An 18,997-nucleotide genomic window follows, 5' to 3' on the forward strand; every position below is an offset into this window, starting at 1 on the left:
AAAGTGTGCACCTGAGGAGTGTGCACATGAGGAGGACATTGACTTTAAGGGACGAGACGGAGGACTGCTGTGGATTGAACTGAGTCTCCAAAAAGCTTCTGTTGAAGTCCTGTCTCTTAGCACCTGTGACCATGATCTCATGGGGGAAGGGTCATCCTTATGGGTATGACAGGTTCCGGTGGGTCCTCCTGGGTTAGGGAGGCACTAAACGATGTGTCGTGCCTCATAAGAGGAGGGAAGTGTGGACTCGGGCAGATACAGCAAGAAGACAGCGTGAAAAGCTGGGACAGCGGTTCAGTGGTGCTGCCACAGCTGAGGAACACGGGGCTGCCAGAGCGGCGAGCGAGGACCCTCGTCAGGGGCTCTGGAGGGAGGAGGCCCGACACGCTGAGCTTGAGCTTCCGCCCTCTCCAAGGGCGAGAGAGTGCAGTTCTGCCATTTTAGGCTGTGTGGCTTGTGCTTCGTGGTTATGGCAGTCCTGGAAAACAAATGTATAGTTTCAAAGCTGACCGGGGCTCCCAAACTGGACTGAAGAGCAATGAAAATGAAGATAAATGAAGATATTTTTCAATTAGAAAATAAACAAAGTACATGGAGCCTTCTGCGGGGTCTCACTGTTGCCAGCTTTTATGTGTGACTAAATGGAATAAACATTTTCCTTTTTTCTTCCTTTGTAGCACTGGAGCTGGGACTCAGGGCCTTGTGCATCTAGCCAACGGTTCTACCACTCGGCTGCGCACCAGCTGATGTCCCTTTCTTTCTCCCTAATGTCCTCAGCAACACAGAGGAGCAACACTTGGCTCCTTAGAGCACTACAGTGACACCAGAATGCCCTTCCCAGCAGAAACACACGTGCAAAGTGCTCCTCAGAGGATACGAACAATGAAGATATTTAAAGAATCAGAATAAACAGGGCAGAGAAAATCCACAAAAATAGCAGTAAACAGGCAAATATGTAACAATTCACTCTTGGAAAGATTGTAAGTTACATGCAACCAAGTTGAGGAGAAACTTGCCCAGCTGCACTTCTCAGGATTATTGCTATCACGGAGGAAGGAGTGCGGGCGAATCGCTGAGTCATTCCCGCCATGCTAACCCTCACTGAGAGGGAGGCGGGACCAGAGGGCTCCTCCGTCAGGAGCCGCTGAACAGCAGGAAGCCTGTGAAAGTCGTGTCATCGTCCTCATCCGCAAACAGGCCGTTGAACCTCTGTCCCCCTGTCACCTGCAGCCACACCTCGTCCCCCAGCTGCAGCGGCAGGACGGTCCCCCCGGAGGCCTGGTCCTCGGAGCTCATGTAACCGTCCTTCGTGTGCAGTACTTTCACCCCATTTTTGACCAAAGCGACCTGCACGTTCCTGGAGAAGACAGTGACGTGGTAGGTGAAGTAATAGACGCCGGCAATGTGACATGTGAACTTCCCTGTGGCGACATCGTAATGGTTGAATTCGTTGTACAGGATCTTGTCGAATTTAATGGGTACGTCCGAAGGGGGGAACTTGCTCAGCACAGTCAGCCCCACACTGAAAGCGCTCTTCGGCAAAACTGGACTTTCACCAATTTTGCCTTTTTCCCCTCTATCCCCCTTCCAGCCTCTTATTCCTCGGACCCCAGGCTCACCCTGGGGTCCCATGGGCCCCACGTCTCCCTTGGGACCTGGCTTACCAATGGGGCCTACCGGGCCAGTTAAACCAGTGGGGCCCAAAGGTCCACCACTGCCCGTTAGACCTTGGGGACCTATGGGACCCATGTCACCTTTGTCGCCCTTCTGCCCTTGAGGGCCAATCTCTCCTTGCAGCCCTTTTTCTCCTAGGGGACCAACAGATCCCTTTGGCCCATGCTTCCCTGGGGGTCCTCTGGAGCCGGGGTCACCTTTGATGCCTTTGGCTTCGACTCTTCCATCTGCCCCTAAGTGGAGGAAGAAAATAAAAAGATGGTTTGTGAATCATTCCCTTGTGAACAATTCTGTGTTTCCTGTTACTGAGCCTTTATTTGAGACAAAGTAGTACACAAGTACATGTGCCTGAGTGTTGAAAATTCACTTACTCCCCAGTTACATGCGTGTGTATGACACACACACAACACCATGGGACTCTGTCCGCAGAGTGCTGGTCTCACAGGAGAGAGCCCAGCTCTTTAGCATTGAAGTCCACCATGCAGAGCAGGATACAGTCGAGCGCTTGCCCCGAGAATTGCTCTTCCAAGCAGGAAGGACTCCAGTGGGAAAATGACACAGGCCGCTGAGTGAACAGGCATTGGCCCTAGGGCTGTGACAGCCCCTCATGAGCTCCACACGGGAGCAAGCACAGGATGAGGCCTCAGCATGGCATTCATCTTGGTCTCAGGACCAGCCCCAGCCTGCCCACCCCACCTGGTGTGTTGCCCCTTCTGTCATTCTGGGTAAACACCTGGAACTTCTGTTTCTTCCACCTAGGTGGGAGAGCAGTGCTTGCAGCTCTCGACTCTGGCAGTCCTCCATCCCACCCCATCTCTACCCCTCATGCCACGGACATCAGGTCAGCAACCTGTCTGCACCAATGGTATTCCTTGTCTACACACCAGGACCAGTAATGCTAACTGGTTCATAGTGTAACAGAAGATGCCTGTTATGGTTTGTGTCTAGGTGTCCCCCAAAGCCTCATGCAGCCATGGGGCAGGCTTTTAGAGTTTGACTGATTATGGGTGCGAGAGCTACACCCGCCCTGGGGCGGATAGTTTGCATATGTTAGGGAGAAGAAGAAACTACTTGCCGCCATTCCTCCCTTTTGTGCTTGTTGCTTTTGCTGTGTTCTGCCACCATGAGCTGTAGCCCTCTGCCATGTGCCACTCTGCCTTGTAACCAGCCAAGTATGGACTGAAACCTCCATAAACTGTAAGTGAAATAAACCTGGCCTTCTTTTGTTTTGGGCGTCAGGTATTTTGTCCCAGCAAAGAGAAGAAAGTAACCAAGACAATGCCCTACCAGCCAGTATACTTTAGTTTGGTAGTTGCCCAGCTAATAGTTCTGATTACAATTCCTGTCACTTTTGTTTCTTAGAAACAGCTGGTCACTGTGATGCATAGCTGGTCACTATGATACATATAAGAACCAATCCCCAATTGACAAGTCATTCTGCCTCTGTACTTCTTGCTTGTTTATCCCATATAAACCCTAGACCACCAGAGATCAGGGCCTGATATTCTGGGAACAATTCCGATCAGTGCCCATAGACATAAATTGCCACCAAATCCCAGGTGTCATTTCGGTGTTTCTGCTTGCCATTGCATCTGATGCATTGGCTGGAAAGACCAGATTGTGCTGACCTCTTTGGTCACTGGTCATGGCCCTTGTAGATGGAGCAAGGACTTGTCCAGGTCCTTTCAGGAAAGTATACTCTTGAGATTGCTGGAGTCCCCTCAGAGATCTGGAGGAGGATTCCTGCTTCCCGCTTGAGTGGCTCACATTAGACCCCAAAGGACAGAGGACACTGTCTGTCTGTCTGCCTGCCTGCCTGATTCTGGTAAGAGCCTCAGGGACACCCCAGTTTGTCTGTCAGTCCTGCCCAGCTAGAGCAGAAGGAGAGTCCAATCAATGCTCATTAGTGAGGACCACCCTCGAGAGAAGGGGGTTGGAATGTTTAACCTGAGTGCCTGCTGAATGAATGTGTGAGCGGACCGGACAGTGTAAGCAATAGGCTGCTCTGTCTGTGTACCAAGACTGGGAAGCACTGGTTGTGTGGCTGATTGGACCCTCACCTGCAGTTCTGTGGTGATCGACACATGGCATAACAGAGGCCTTGTACCCTCCTTAGCTAAGTCATACCTAAGTCCCTGTGAGGGGCATGGCCAGGTGGGCATCTGAATGGTCTCTCTCTGGGAGGTACCACCTTTTGTCTGTTGCACCATCACTCAAGGGAACACAACACACATGTAGGAAATTGGAGATGGGAACTGATTAGTCAAAACCCACAGTCCCTCACTGCAGGAAAAAGGGCTTTTCTGAGATTACAGAGTTAAAAATGAAACAACCACTCCCTGCATCTCAGAGAAAGAAAAAAAAAGGGGAAAGGAGGCCATTTTTCCTGAGGATTCTGCCTTGGCACCCTTGTTGGCAGGCATAGTTGCTGCCAACACCTAGAGTTTCACTCCCTGCTCCCAACTCGTCTAGTTCCAGCCAGTTGAACTGGTTCCAGCTGGCTGTTGCCTGCATTCTGCCACAGAGGGGCTCCTCATGAACCTTCTGCTTCACATATGGCCTTATACACCTAAACTGGCCAGATGGCTCTGTCTAACGCCCACCCAAGATAACTGTCAGCAATTCTTTCTGAGTCCCACATTTTGACTGAGGAAAAGTTGGACTGTCAGCCCTGATGAATGCATTGCCATGGCATTTCCAAAGGTCACCCTGCCTAGAAACCCAGTCAGGTGCTTCTCAAAGACATTGAAAGGGGGGCAAAAAGCCCACCAACCACTGTTACCCAAAAACCTGATGAAAGAAAAGCACCTGATGTCCATAAGAAAATCTAGTCTGATAAACAACCATACCCCTCTAGCTATGAGTTATAAGGGCTATGAACACAACAATTAATGCCCCCTCCATCTGCGAGACACAAAGAAACCTGACTATCCAGGCTAACTCAACCTGAACCTTTCCATACCCCATTGGGCCTGGATGAACAGGACAGACAGAGCTCTATCAAATTGGACCCCCGAGAACCTGTGGTCACTGCAAAAGTCAGGAGCAAACCTGTGACTTTCCTAGTAAACAATGGAGCAGAATTCTCTGCCTTCAAAAGTCCCCTCTGTCAAAAGGTTACCATGACTGGGGCAACTGTGACTCTTGCCTCTCACCCCTTCTGCCCCACACGAACTTGCAGCCTGGGAAGACACCTCACCACACATGAATTCCTGTATAAGTTAGTCCCCACACTGCTGTTGGGAAGAGACCTCCTCTTCAAGTTAGAAGGAACCATCTCCTTTACAGCAAGCCAGTCAGCCTCCCTCTCATCTAACCCTGCACTTTCCACTTTGACTGTTCCCTGAGAGGAAGATGGTGCCTGCATCAGCCTGAGACAGATAACCGCAATCCTGAAGTTCTGAAAACTCACCTTCCAGACATATGGGCTAAAGGCTTGCCTCTGGGCCTGGACATCAACCATGTCACTTCACTGCAACTCCAGCTGCTGTCAGATGTCACAGGAAGCACAAACAGGTATCCAGCCACACATCAGCCTGATAGACTGTTAATCACCTTGGGAAAGATCTTCATGTGGTCAACAATGCAGCCGTCACCTTGCATTCTGCAGTTCCCAACCCCTACACCTTTTTGGACGGTTCCTCAATTGCCACAAGGATTTGGAAACTCTCCCACTATTTTCCTGGAGTCCCTAGCAACAGACTTGGCTCTGGGACAGCCTGTTTCTCTGTCCTTTCCAGCTCCATCACGGTCCCCTGAGAAAGAAAATCTGAGGCTTCAAAGCTATACAATGTCTACAGACTATCAAATTGCTAAAATGTGTCTCTCCTGCCTGTAAAGCCAGTTCAAGATCTCCAAGCTGCCAATTCCACTGTGACTGCCCTCCATATACACTGACTCAGTCTTCTGCCACCCACAGCCTGCTGGTACAACTTGGCTGGACCTAAACAATGCCTCTTTCTGCCTTTAATTGGCTCCTGTCAGCCAGCTCCTCTTCACCTTTAAATGGAAAGACCCCAGTTCTGGACTCAAAAGTCAACTGACCTGGACTCAACCTCCCAAAGTTTCAAAAACTTCTTTCACTAGTTTCCCAGCTGATCAGTGACACTCAAGCTGCCTGCTAAAAAGACACAAAAGCTCTGTTACAATATCTGGAAGAAACTGGTTGGAGCTGCTGGCTTCTATAAAATCTGGATCCTTGAGTTCACAAAAACAATGCAGCCCCTCAGAGCACCCAGTGACCTACCTGTACAAATACTTGAATCCAGAGCCAAGGGCTGCCTCCCCCATTGCCTCCATGCTGTAATAGCCACTGTCCTTCTGATCAGGAAAGCTGACAAGCTCACCTTAGGCCAAGACCTTACTGTCTGGGTGTCACACGCTGTACTGGACTTCCTCAATAACTATGAAATAAACACCCTGACAGATGCTGAATATACCCTGTTTATGGATAAAAGTAGCTCTGTTAGGAATGGAGTCTCACAAGCTAGATATTCTGTGGTCATCTTAGACAAAGCTATTTTGGCCAAAGCTCTCCTGCTACTACTGCTCCCTGCTGCTGTTTGGAAACCTTCCACCAATGCAAAATAATTTGATCCAGAGACCTAAGCCCCCTCTAGGGATCTAACTGGCTGAAACATCAACCACAGCCAGAGAAACTTTACCCAGTACTCCCAGAAGTTCAGAGCCAGACCTGCCCACCCTCATTTGTTCTGTAAGCTCAAGCTGTAGTGCTGCATCCATACCCCTGCAGCCAGCTCAGGCTTCAGCATCTGTGTCACTAGCCCCAACCTCCCATTCCCTACTCACACAGAGAAGACAACAGAAGTTTATAGGGTTCCACTGCAGAAAAGTCATCCCTAGATATGGCCTACCCTTGACCACTGGCAGCGACAACAGGCCTGCATTTATAACAGAGATAACTAAATAGAAACTACATACAGCATACCGGTCACATGCTCCAAAAAAGTTGACAAAACAACCCTATAGCAACAGCTTGTAACTAGCTCCATAAAAGTTTAGCTAAAAGACCAGCTATAACTGTAGACACTCCTGCACACACATATAACCCAGGTGCATATTAACAACTTCTACAAGTTTCAGAAATCCACCCTTAGATCCACTGGAGAATTTACCCGGACCAGACATCTGACTCTTAAGAGACAGTGCACTCAAAGCCCAGATGCTGACCAGTCCACACATGGCTGAAGCCTGAGGACACTGTTCAGAGGATTGCTCTAGACCTCAGTACAGGATTCCCCTTGATTTTTGTGCCTTTTCAGGCTGCTTACCCCAGTCCTTGCTTCCCCACACTCCTGCAAGCTATACTTTTTGCCTTCACTCTATGGACAGTTAATCAAACACTTGACTAAGATTTGATGAGCATCCAAGGCACATTGGACACTCTCCTAGATCAGATTAACTCCCTCACTGCCTTGCCAGAGTAATGTTACAGAACAGACAGGCCTAAATTATGTCTATTCCTAAAAACAACTTAGGAAAAAATTCTGTAGTAAGACAATTCTAGAGACCTTGACTAGGGCCCATCCTAGGATCACTGACAACCCTAGTGTTACTGCTTCAAGTTGGGCCTTGTCTTAGAAGATCACATATAACATGCCCGGCAAAGGTTTGCCAGGGAAACTAAAAGAGGAGGAAAATGTAGCAGAAGATGCCCCCGCCAACCAATGAATGTACTTCAGTGTGTTAGTTTCCCAGTAACAGTTTCAGTTACAGTTCCTGTTACTTTTGTTTCTTGGAAACGGCTGGTCCCTGGGATGCACAGCTGGTCCCTGGGATGCACAGCTGGTCACTGGGATGCACACTGTAAGAACCAGTCCCCAGCTGACAACCCACTCTGCCTCTGTTCTTCTGCTTGCTTATCCCATGTAAACGCTAGACCACCAGAGAGCAGGGCTTGATATTCTGGGAATGATCCCGATCCATGCCCGCTGATGTAAATAAATCTGCCTCCAGTCCCAGGTGTCATTTCAGTGTTTCTGCATGCCACTGCAGTAGCACTGTGGCATCCAGTGAAGCAATACAAGCGAAGCCTTAGAATAATACACAGATTTCTGGGCATGGTGGTGCACACCTGTAATTCCAGTGCTCTGGGAGGCTGAGGCAGGAAGATTCAAAGTTTGAGCCCAGCTTGAGCAACTTAGTCACTTAATGAGACCCTGTCTCAAAATAATAAATAAATAAATAAGAAGAAACTGGGGATATAGCTCAGCATGAAGTCCCTGGGTTTGATCCCTGGTGCTGAAAAAACAAAAACACACTAAAAAGAATAAGGTACAGAGTGACCTGTGTGCACCTGACATGTTAACCATCTCTCTTTCCTGGGCTGACTACCAGATCCCACCAGCCCTTGGGGTGCAATGCATGCTGGGCAAGTCCATATCTGGCTCCACCTTCAGCTCAGGCCAATCAAATGCTGCCTGCTCTATGTGGTTCCACATTTACCCACACAGCATCTACGGCTGCTTTTCAGTACCTCGGCAGAATCAAGCAGCAGTGATGGTGAGTGTATGGTCTGTGGTACTGAAAATATTCACTATCTAGGCCTTTGAAGAACACCTTTGCTGACCCCTGCATCCATCATGACCTCCCAGAGACAAGAACCGAGAGCTCTCTGACACCGGCCACCGCAGAGCCTCGTCAGGGACTCATCCTAGCACCAGGCATATCGTAACCACTGTGACTTCCTCAGGTCAGCGTCAGAGCATGGTGTGGGGAGGGCCGGCTCCTGACCTCGTTCTCCTTTCTCGCCACTCACTCCGTCCTTCCCTGGGCCACCGGGATGGCCTGGTTCTCCTGCGGGAAAGCAGAACACAGACAAGAGTTGAGATTCCAGCCCCAAAGTTCCTGGCCGCAAGTGTCCACGGTGCTGCTTGTTGGAGAGGCCCAGGTGACCCAGCACGGTGGGCACACCAGGCCCCACACCAGTGCGATGGAGAGGGGCAGATGGGAGCCAGTGTGCAAGATGAGTGTGCAAGATGAGTGAGTTACTAAATGAGTTCCCAAACGCACAGCTGTAGGATGTGCCAGCAGCGCAGGCTGAGAAAGCAGTGTGTGTATCAGAGACACTGATGGCGCGATGGCGCATCCCTGCTGCACGGGGGTGGGGAAGAGAGGCGCTGGCTCCTGTCCTTCAGTCTCTGTCACGCTGTGGAGAGGCGGGAGAAGGCTCAGTAGCCTCCCATGTAAACACAGACAGCATAGCCTGTGACACCAGGGTGGGAGGGAGGGTTCTTAAAGGATGCCCCTGGTGCCCCAGAGTTGTGGCAGATGTCATTGATCAAGCTGGCATGGGGGACAAGGGACCATCCAGAAAGTGAGGGTTTGTGGGCTCTGCACCAGCACTGATGCTTGCAGCAGGCTGCCCTGGGCCACTGTGGCTTGTGCCTGGCAGTAGGATAGACTGGGGGGACATCTAGACATAATCCATGGCAGCAGGAGCACTCACAAGGCCACAGTCCACCCCAGGCTCTGGACTGTGCTCCCAAAGCAGTAGACAGCCCTGTGACCTGACTGTGAGGGGCATCGGCAGTGGGCCGGGTCCCGGGATTGGAGGGACAAGGCGGGCTCACGCAGTCCTGGTGCCCGGCCTCCTGACAAAAGCCCTCCAGCGCATGCTCCAACCAGCCACGGTCCTGGGAGGCCTCCAGGAAAGAATCAGCCCCCAGCAACTCCCGCCGTCCCCTCTCACTTCCTCCCACACTGGCCTAGAAGCAGACATCTTCCTCCTCTGGCTTCTTTCTGGCTTCCCTGCTTCATTCTCAGTTTGTCTAAAGTCCTGTCTTCCAAATTCTGATGGCCATACAACCCCAAATAGCAAGGCATGAACATGGACTCCAAACAGTGTATGTACTTTTATGTATCGGAATTATGACCAGCACTGTGCTAAACATGTGTTTATCACACAGTATACACACAAAAGCATTTAGAAGGGTCAGATAAAGATGAAGTGAAGTTTTAAATTAAGTGATGAGATTGATAGCCTTGTAAGAAACATTATAAACTAGATGTGGTGGTGCACATCTGTGATCCCAGCGCTCGGGAGGCTGAGGCAGGAGGATCACTGCAAGTTCGAGGCCAGCCTGGGATACGTAGTGAGTTCAAGGCCAGCAAGACCCTGTCACACACCCTCCAAAAAGAAGTAATTTTATATATAATACATATGAGGTACCTGGGGAATATATGTGAAACATTTAAGGGAGAGGTAGAGACATATGGCAGTAGGTATGAGTATTTTTTCTTATTTACCCATTTAGCACTCATTTATCTCCTCTGTATGTATAAAATATTGTATAATAAAATTTTTTTAAAAATTCAGTCCCCATATATTCAGAAATAAAATATACAAACACACCATTGTGGTCCCAGCAAGGAGTGGACTTGATTTAATTGAGACTGAGGTTTTGCTATTAACTGGAGTGGACTTCTCGCTGGACCCAAGGCGGGTTGATGAACTTCCTGCACAGACTCACAGGGCAGACGTGCAAGCCAGGGGCAGGAGAGCAACAAAGCTGCCCCAGAAGCCCTCAGCTCATCCAGCCCACTTCATGAACCACTGGGCAACCAAATGCCAATTATAGTATCTTTTAAACTATCGGCAGGAGTTTTAATACATATTTTCCTGCACTGGGATGAATAGATTCCTCTGCACGAATCTTGGGTATGTAAAACTAGACTCAAGGCCAGGGCTCAGGATTAACGCTCCATTCAGAAACTGAGTGTATTGTAGCAGGAAATGCCCCCCTCCGGCCAGTGTACTTCCAACTGTCCAGGTAACAGTTCCTGTTACAGTTCCTGTTACTTCTGTTTCTTAGGAACGGCTGATCACTGTGATGCACGGCTGGTTGCTATGATGCACATTGTAAGAACCCATCAAAGACAGCCAGATACTCTACTTCTTGCCTGCAAACCCCATAAGAACCTCCCTTCCTGAGCCTTCGAGGCCTGACATTATTATAAGGATTAGTTCCTTGTCAGTACCTGTCCCACCTTAAGTAAATCTGCCTGCAAATCCAGGTGATGTTTTAGGTGTCTCAGCTTGCCTTGCATATCAGTCGGTGCTATGTAAACTACAAGCTTTCTTTGCTTTTGAAAGTCGCCCTCAAGAGGCTGGATCTGTTCTTCAGATCCCTGAACACTGGGGCAGAGGCCTAGTAACATGGGTGTTATGGATTGTGTTTAGATGTCCCTTCAAAGCCTCATGCAGTCATGGGGGGCAGGCTTTTTCAGAAGTAGCTGAACCTAGGGTTTGTGACTGATTCATAGTGCAGTGGTGGGATTAAGAGTGCTGGGATTAAGGCTGGGTGATCGCGGGATCACTTCACTGACTGGATTGGCACCGCCCTAATCCCAGGAGCCTGGATAAAAGAAAAGGGGCAGAAAGAGGTTTGATGCCCCTTTTGCTCTTGTTGCTTTTGCTGTCTTCTACCACCATGAATGGTTGCCCCTCTGCCATGAGCCGTCCTTGCCTTGGAGCCAGCTGATTACAGATTGACACCTCCACAAACTATGAGCTAAATAAACCTTTCCTTCCTTAATTTTGGGCATCGGGTATTTCGTACCAGCAACGAGCAAAAAGTAATTAAGACAATGGGTCACCGATGCCTGAGGGACAGTAGCAGCTGTGTGACTTCATGCTGTCGCTCGTCTTTATCTCTGTCACCTGCCACACAAGGCCTGACTTTCACCTGCGCTGCCACCTGTGCTCTTTGCCAAATACCTGCTGCCATGTCTGGAGTTTCACCTTTCACAGGTTCTGTTAGAGTCGACTGTGGTCCTGAATCATTCACACGGGAAATTCCAAAACTAAGCAGTGTGTTAGCTGTTGCTGCTGGACTGGCCTTGAACTCCTGGGCTCAAGCCACCGGCCTCAGCCTCCAGAGTAGCTGGGACGCTAGGCCCAGCGCAAGATGCATGCCAGTCTGAAAACTCTGGTGCAGTCCCATGCCTCCAACTCAGTCTGGCTCAGGACACAACTTGTCCCTTCGTGCAGTGTGTCACTTAGTAGCCATCTCCGTTACTAGACTGATGAGCACAGTATCCTGGTACCTATGTTCAAGTAACCCATGTTTTTCTTAACAGCAGCCCCAAGGTGTAAGCTTAGTGACTGGCAATTTTATTATAGGCAGTGTTAGAATTGTTCTATTTCATCATAAGCTATTATTGTTGATCTCTTACTATTCTAATGTATATATTCAACTTCTTCTAGGTGTGTATGTGTGTATAGGAACAAACACTGTACGTGTAGGGTTTTGTCTTTATCGGCCTCAAGTTGCTGAAGACCCATCACACCTGTGGCCGAGGCAGGAGGATTACTGACATCCTCTGCAGCCGAAGACGCCCCGCGGCATCAGAGATGATGGCTAACAAACGGGTGTCTCCAGTAGACGAGCCCGCTGAGGACGGCACCCTGCCAGCCTGGTGCTCCACGCGCGCCAGCACTTCACAGACTCTGTGGGTGGCTGCAGGGTGCGGGAGGGTGGGGGATGTGGGCTCAGCGGACGCGCGGCTGCCACACAGGTGGCGAAGGAGTGGGTGAGCAGGAAGAGGCAAGGCGACGGGAGAAGGCGGCAGAGAGCTGCCAGCGGCCGAGTACCTGCGTCCCCTTTGTCCCCCTTCGCTCCGTCGCGTCCGTCTCTGCCGGGCAGACCGTTGTGGCCGGGGCTCCCGGGGATGCCAGAGGGCCCTTGCCTGCACATCTCTTGAGAGCTCACGGCCCCTGCGCAGACTCCCAGGGCAAGCAGCAGCCACCAGGTCCGCATGGTCCGGTGCCCACGGCTCAACTGAGAGAGAGAGAGAGAGAAACCCTGGCTACCGGGCCCTGGGCACAGCTCTGCCCGTGCAGTGGGACGGGCCACACCTGGGCCGCCTGGGACAGCCGCCAGGGAAGGTGCGGGCAGGAGCTGGCTGCTGGGCACACTGGCTACCAACAGTGGGAGTGGGGGCTGTCCTTGGAGTGGACAGGTGGTTAGGACCGCTCTTCAGCGGGGACAACAACCCAGGGAGCCGAGTTTGCAGTCGGGACGCTCTCACTGATGACTTCACTCTGGGCAAACCACTTTTTAAAACGTTAGTTTCTCAGGCTGTACCTGCGGTAATCATCCTTGTGTGGAGTTGGCAGTGCGTCCGCACACCCCACCCGTCTTCAGCCCGATCCCGCCCTCCTGGCCGCCTCCCCCGCCCCGTCCTCGCCTTCCCCTTGACAACGGTCTCTCTCCGCTTCCTGTTACCCGCCTTGTAGTCTGCTCTTTGTTTTTACCATGGGTTTCTCGTACAGGAGAAACCACGTGATATTTAAGCTTGAGGGTCTAGTTTATTTCACGTAACATTTTGGTCTCAAGGTCACGGATGGCTCAGTTTCATCTGTCTTCATGGTGGAGCTGAACTGCATTGTGTGCAGACTACTTTTTTGAGCAGAGAAGGTAAAGAAGAGCAGGTGAAGACAAATGTGACCCCAGTGTACATGAAAAAGAACTTTAGAAACAATAAAGCAAACAGAGAGTCACGATCTGGTCCAACAACCGCATTTCTGGGAATAGACCAGCAAGAACGGAAGGCAGCAGTTTGAGCCTAGTGCCCTAGAGCAAAGCAGCACTGTGCATAATGGCTGGGAGGCAAAAGCAACCCACGTCTCCATCGGCAGATGAATGCACAGGCGAAACACGGGGTGCATATATGACGGGATCGGATGCGGATTCATGAAGGAAATCCTCATGCATGGTCCTACAGATGCACCTCGAGGACATTATGCGGTGCCAGACGCCAGCCCCAAGAAGACAGCGCCGCGTCCTTCCTTTCCCAAGTGTGCGAGGTGCTGCAGCGACACACACACACAGGAAGTGGGACAGCGGCTGCCGCGGGCCGAGGGCAGTGGCGGGAGGCTCTTGTTTAGGAGGCGCAGGGTTTCAGTCTGGGAGGATGAAAGAGTTCTGCAGAGGGAGGGTGGTGACGGATGTGCAGTACCCGAATGTGCTTACTGTCACTGACCTGTGAGCTTCGAGTGGTTACACTTTATGTTATGTATATTTTACAATAAAAATTGAATTAAAAACATAATACAGCATGTCAAGCAGTCCTAATGGTATTACGTGTATTCCTTGACTTAAGGTCTTGTTATGGGAGGTCACTGTGGAGAGGGGTGTGGTGTACACACACACACACACACACACACACACGCACACGATCACACAGTTAGGGAGAAGTGCATTTTTAAGTCCTTTCCTCTATACACACCGGCCCCTCTCAGGTTTTTGGTTTGCTTTTCAACCTTATCAGGCACTGAGAAGCTGAAAAGAGAACCAGGCACAGCGCTTCCTCAGCAGGGAGCTGGCTGCGTGCCTGCGGGGACGTGAGGACCAGGTCAAAGCCCCCAGGAAGGTTCACGGAGCTCCCTGTCCCAGGAGTCTTCACGGCCCCTGCCACAGCAGGGCTTTGTATTGTATGACATAAATGTAGGAGCAGAACTACGGCTCCCACCTGGCTCCACTCCCCACAGGACTTTATTCCCAGAGCCCACCCTCCAACTTGGCCCAGCAGGTCAAACAAGCATTTATCAAATGCAATGAACACATCAGGGTAGATATTTTCAGCCTTAAAAAAAAAAAGAAAGCAAGCAAAATAAATGCGCAGCCCACCCCTCACGTGTGCTGCCAGCCATGGGGTTCTGTCCAACCTTTCAAGAATGTAAAAAGTAAATGAGGTCCCTAGCTGTGACTCAGTAATTCCATCTCTGAAATTCTTCAAAATAATCCAAGGTTTGTGTGCCTAATAAAAGATGACTGCAGACACACAGCATAGTGTGTAGTGATAGGGGCTCACATGTAATCACTGAAATTATTACGAACGTCAGCTGGAATGTGTAAAAGATGTCTACGGCAGGAATTTAAAAAGTAGAGTAACTGTCCTGCACATTGCATATGTACCTATGTATGTGGGCAAAAACTAGAAGTAAACATACACAAGTGAATGCAGTCTCTTTAGAATGGTGGACTGAGGAGAGGTTTTCTAGTTTAAGTAGCACTATACACATATTTCTATATATTCTTTTTGTTTTAAAAAAACACCAAAACTACACTCTGAATCTGAAGGACTACGGTGATATCTTGTGGAAGCTTTTAAATATCACAGGGTGAGGCCAGGCGTGGTGGTGCACACTTGTAATCCCAGCACTCGGGAGGCTGAGGCAGGAGGATCATTGCAAGTTTGAGACCAGCCTGGGCTACAGAGTGAAGTCAAGGCCAGCCTGAACTGCATAGGGAGACCCTGTCTCAAAAAGACAAAAAAGTATCACAGAATGCAGCTCAGTGCAGAGTATTTTGGGAGAAGGAAATGCAGATGTTTCCCATTGAAGTCACAAACACCCATTTCAGGAAATTAAGTCGGGTTTTCTGATAGCCAAAGCCATAAATAATCTCCATCTGCCTCTTTAATTTACCTCATAAGTGATGTAGTAATCAAATCTAAGCTTACCAGCCCACCTTGGTTTGGGGTTGTACAGTCTGCCTTTCAGCTTTTCAAAATGTACAAGTGTGCAAGGTATTCCAGCGATGAAAACATCACAAAACCATCAAGGTGTCAAGTCTGGATAAATTCCACATTGTTTTCCAGCTAGCAAGGAGCTAACTAACACTCGTTCCCTTCTGCGATGCTTCACTATTTCTGGTATTTGATGAAGGCAGAATGTCTATCTTGCTTATGTCCCGTGCTTAACATACAGACAACCTTCAGCAAATGATTTTCATTGAAAACAGAAGTGAAAAATGTTGTGGTCCTATCTATAATAAGAACATTTAGAGCATGGGCTGCACTTTCACTAGAATGCGGGAAGGTGCACGTGAGGAACGCGGCAGAAAGTCTATCAGTACTATTTTGAGAGAGCAAAATTGACCAAAGCTATGAGCCGAATGCTCAGTTCCATGAGTTCAACCACAGTGGCTGTCCTCAACCTTGCGTTCTTGTGTCAAGGCCCTGGGGCTGGGGCCCTTTGGAGTCCCACTTTCCCCCGGTGAGTAGCAAGGGCTCCCCACCCCACCTGGCCTGTGTCTTCCCTCCTTCCCGGATTACTGCCCCGACCCCTCTGGGTCTATGCCTCTTCCTTAGACTCGGGGTCACTTCAGAGCCCCCTCGGCTGGGGTAGGGCTTTTTGAAAGTAACTATCCCACCTTCCCACCTCCTCGTTTCCAGTAGCTTACAGTCAGGTGTTTGCTGAATGAATGAAACGATACCTAGGTCAGCTTGTGCATCCCCTGCAGACTGACGAGTCTGTCAGATCAGGTCCCTGTCTTGGGTGGACATCGCTGCTCATCTGCGAGACCCTTCCCCCTTCATCCAGGACACACAAGTTTAGCAGCGTACCCGACACACAAGGCAGGCTGCGACCCCCAGCCTCCCTTGCACCCTGGCTGTGACCACAAAGCCAGATTCGGCCTGTGGGAACAAGAAACACGTGTGTGCAACTGTGGACTGGACCTTAAGGGAAGGGTGTGCCCTGGGCCCTTCCCCTCTTCCTGTGACCAGGTTGGGACGGCTCCAGGTTCTGCTCTGGGATGACCCCAGAGGCCAGTTCCCACCTACTGGCCCAGCTTTGATAGGAAAGCCTGGAGGAAACACACCTCTAACGGAGTGTTTAAGCTCTGCTATTCAGGGTCGTGGTGACACAAAACTGAGCCCATGTCTTGAGTAATACATGGCACCTGCTGCCCGCGGGGTGGCCTCCAGTGAGAAGCGTGGAAGGCCTCCGTCTCCGCAGTCAGCTGGCCCCAGGGCGCACAGCCCCTCAGGTGTGGCACTGCCTCGCACAGTGAGCCAACCGGTCCGAGCGCAGAGGGCAGACGCAGCCACACTGCCAAGGGCTGCGGCCTCCTCACCTGACCTTCTGACTTGGTCACACTGTGGATTTCTTGGGAGTTACTGGTTTTTAGTCCCGAAAGCTTCTGGGTTGATTCCCCCGGGCTTTACCTATATTTCACTGTCTTTATTGAATCTTTTGATAAAGGATCACCCAGTGTCCCTCCTGATAAAATCTTCTCTTATCACAGCCATGGTTAAGGATTTACACCTTCAAGATTGTTACCTCCCCAACCACTAACATTGAATACAGATCTGTCAGAAAGCAGCTCGGCTCCCTTGTGGCTAAAGTGTCAGGGATCAACTACCGGCTCAACCTCCCATCCACGTGGGACAGCTTCAGAATCCAGCACCTCCAAGCTGCTTTTCTTGAGCATCTATTCTTCCACGTGCTTTATGCATTGTGTGCTTTGTGCATTTGTTCTTCATCAGGAGACATTTTATGACACTGTATCAAGCAGCACAGTCACAAGCAGAAAGATGTGCACATTAAAATTTGTGCAAGATAGCTTATAATCTCTAGAAAGCTCTAAAGCAAGGTCTGCCTTCTTGTGATCTAGTCTACGGTTTTCATCCCTCTTCCCAGCCGGTTTGCAGTTTTGCCAAAAGAACGCCAAGTCTGTTTTTCTCTCCTGTTCAGCCTCTTCCTCAAGAGTGAATTCTGGAAGAAACATACTCCTGTTCCTACCCGAAACTCTTTTAAAGACGTCTGATTATTTTGCAAATAGTGAAGCAAGGTTATCCAACACCGACACCGTGACGCTGTTTCAGGACCCACACGCGTTAAGTGAACCCTAAGAAGCCTTTTCCCAGTGCACTTACCTGAACCCCAGGGCGGCTGGCCGGACCCTGTGCCGTGTAAGCCAGGAGCAGGGCACACTGAAAATCGTGCCTTCCTGCCCTACGACTCCCTCAAGGATACAACTGCAAAACAGCAGGAAGGGGAGGGAGCAGAGGAAGGCGCAGCTGTCTTGGAAGAGTTTCAAAAGTCACGGCGACACTTGGGTCAGGTAGCCTCTTTCACCAGCAGCATGAAGAGCAGAACACTTCTGCTTTTTCTGCCCTTTTTTTTGATGAAATGAGGGACCGCGAGGTGGAAGAAGGTATCCCCACCTGTTTCCAGGTCTCCTTTGGATCCCGGGTCGTCAGGATCAGCGTCGTCTAACCAGATCTCAAGTGTCTACGTAATTCCTCTGGACTCAGGCACCTGGGTGGGTCAAGATCCATCCCCGCACATCTTCCCACTGAGAAAAACACCACACAACCTTCTCTGATGTCACAAACCATTCCTTACTTTTCCTGAGAAGCATCTACTACTCTCTGTCTGAACACCGTGTGAAGGGGACAAAGGGGCCCTCTTCCTGGGAGGCGCGGGGGCTCGACTGCAGAGGCCACACGGGAGGTGGGATGTGCAGGCGGCAGGGCCGGGCAGCCTCACCCCAGCCAGGCCACAACCCCGAGCCATGCCTCCCGGCGCCTCCACGTCTCCCCCGGTACGGCGGGCAAACCGACACCAGCTTCCCAGTGGTGCTGGACCTGAGCCCCCACAGCACGGGCCAGCGGCCCTCTGGTCCCCGTCTCCAGGGCCCTCTGCGTACGGCCTGCTGTGGCCCCTCCACCTGTCCTTCCCGCCTGACCTCCAGGGTCCACGCTCTCGTCACCCATGAGGTGGGCCTGACTCGTCTCAGCACACCACCCTCTTCCGTTTTGGTTTCGGCACCCCCCCTTTGCCCCCACAGGATGGGGTCACCAGTGTGTCCCCACCTTGCCCGAGGTTGCCGGGGTTGCCAAGCGGCCTCCCACTCTCCCGGTCTGCCCCCCGCCTGGACACTGCTCCCAGACCACTACCCTCCCTCTCCAGTACCTGCTGTCCAGCTCCTGGAGCCAAATTCAGCTGTAGCCCACCTCAATCACTTTGGTCACGTCAGGAAATCCCCAGAGCCACCGTGGGCCCCGTGAGCTGCTGCTCACCTTCCTGGGGCCTCATGCAACTTGTCACACTTCAATTCCAGCCACACGGGGACAATGGGGCCCCAGCTCTCACCCTGCTTAGCTGGCTAACCATGGGCTCCTCGGGTCCCTGTGAAGCCCACTGGCCTGGATACCCGTCAGGCAAGGGACTTTCTCTGACAGCACAGTGTGACTGCTGCCAGCTCTGGGGCTGCCCAGTTCATGCCGAGTTCTGCAACGCCGTCTTTCTCTGTGACCACATACTCCGCTGGAGGACTCACACACCTCACCCCGACCTTTCCAGCGTGCAGAAGGCGCCCTTAGCTCGTCTCCCAACGCTTCCGGAAGACGCCCTGCCCACGGGCGGTCTTCATTCCTGTGTGTGGCACTGTCTTGGCCATGCACGTTCTCAGTGCTGTCACCCACCGCCCACCCAAGCAGAGCCTCCCTCGTGCAGCCCAAGGAGGTCCAGCGGGTCACTCTGGGAGCAGGTACTCATCAGGAGAAA

The 18,997-nt window shown here is 51.0% G+C and overlaps 1 protein-coding gene across 14 annotated transcripts; it reads right to left on the reverse strand.

Moving 5' to 3' along the window:
• Positions 1-605: 605 nt before the first annotated feature.
• Positions 606-18,993, reverse strand: LOC102020263 (complement C1q and tumor necrosis factor-related protein 9). Of its 14 annotated transcripts, XM_013505475.1 has the most exons (7): positions 18,404-18,993; positions 17,653-17,783; positions 17,362-17,463; positions 15,918-17,200; positions 12,290-12,476; positions 8,428-8,490; positions 606-1,907 (listed from the first exon to the last, which is right to left on the reverse strand). In XM_013505475.1, the coding sequence occupies exons 5-7, from the start codon at positions 12,453-12,455 to the stop codon at positions 1,135-1,137; spliced, it is 1,002 nt and encodes a 333-aa protein (XP_013360929.1). In that variant the 5' UTR covers positions 12,456-12,476; positions 15,918-17,200; positions 17,362-17,463; positions 17,653-17,783; positions 18,404-18,993; the 3' UTR covers positions 606-1,134. The 14 variants fall into 14 exon arrangements, with proteins under 14 accessions (XP_013360929.1, XP_013360928.1, XP_013360927.1 ...); XM_013505474.1 differs by lacking the exon at positions 15,918-17,200 and having other exon boundaries at positions 18,645-18,993; XM_013505473.1 differs by lacking the exon at positions 15,918-17,200 and having other exon boundaries at positions 17,653-17,746; positions 18,584-18,993.
• Between the last annotated feature and the right edge of the window lie 4 nt (positions 18,994-18,997).

The sequence above is a fragment of the Chinchilla lanigera genome, unplaced genomic scaffold (genome assembly GCF_000276665.1).
Source record: "Chinchilla lanigera isolate Chin_1 unplaced genomic scaffold, ChiLan1.0 scaffold00096, whole genome shotgun sequence".
NCBI classification, from domain to species: Eukaryota; Metazoa; Chordata; class Mammalia; order Rodentia; family Chinchillidae; genus Chinchilla; species Chinchilla lanigera.

Bases quoted from the DNA above. Each gene is read 5' to 3' on its own strand.
- LOC102020263 (XM_005406320.2), bottom strand. From the start codon at position 18,604: ATGGTTAGCCAGCTAAGCAGG. The intron at 8,491-12,289 runs GTACTCGGCCGC...GCTTTCCCGCAG, and splicing joins GGGGGACAAAGGGGACGCAG to GAGAACCAGGCCATCCCGGT. The intron at 1,908-8,427 runs GTCAGGAGCCGG...TCCTCCACTTAG, and splicing joins TGGCGAGAAAGGAGAACGAG to GGGCAGATGGAAGAGTCGAA.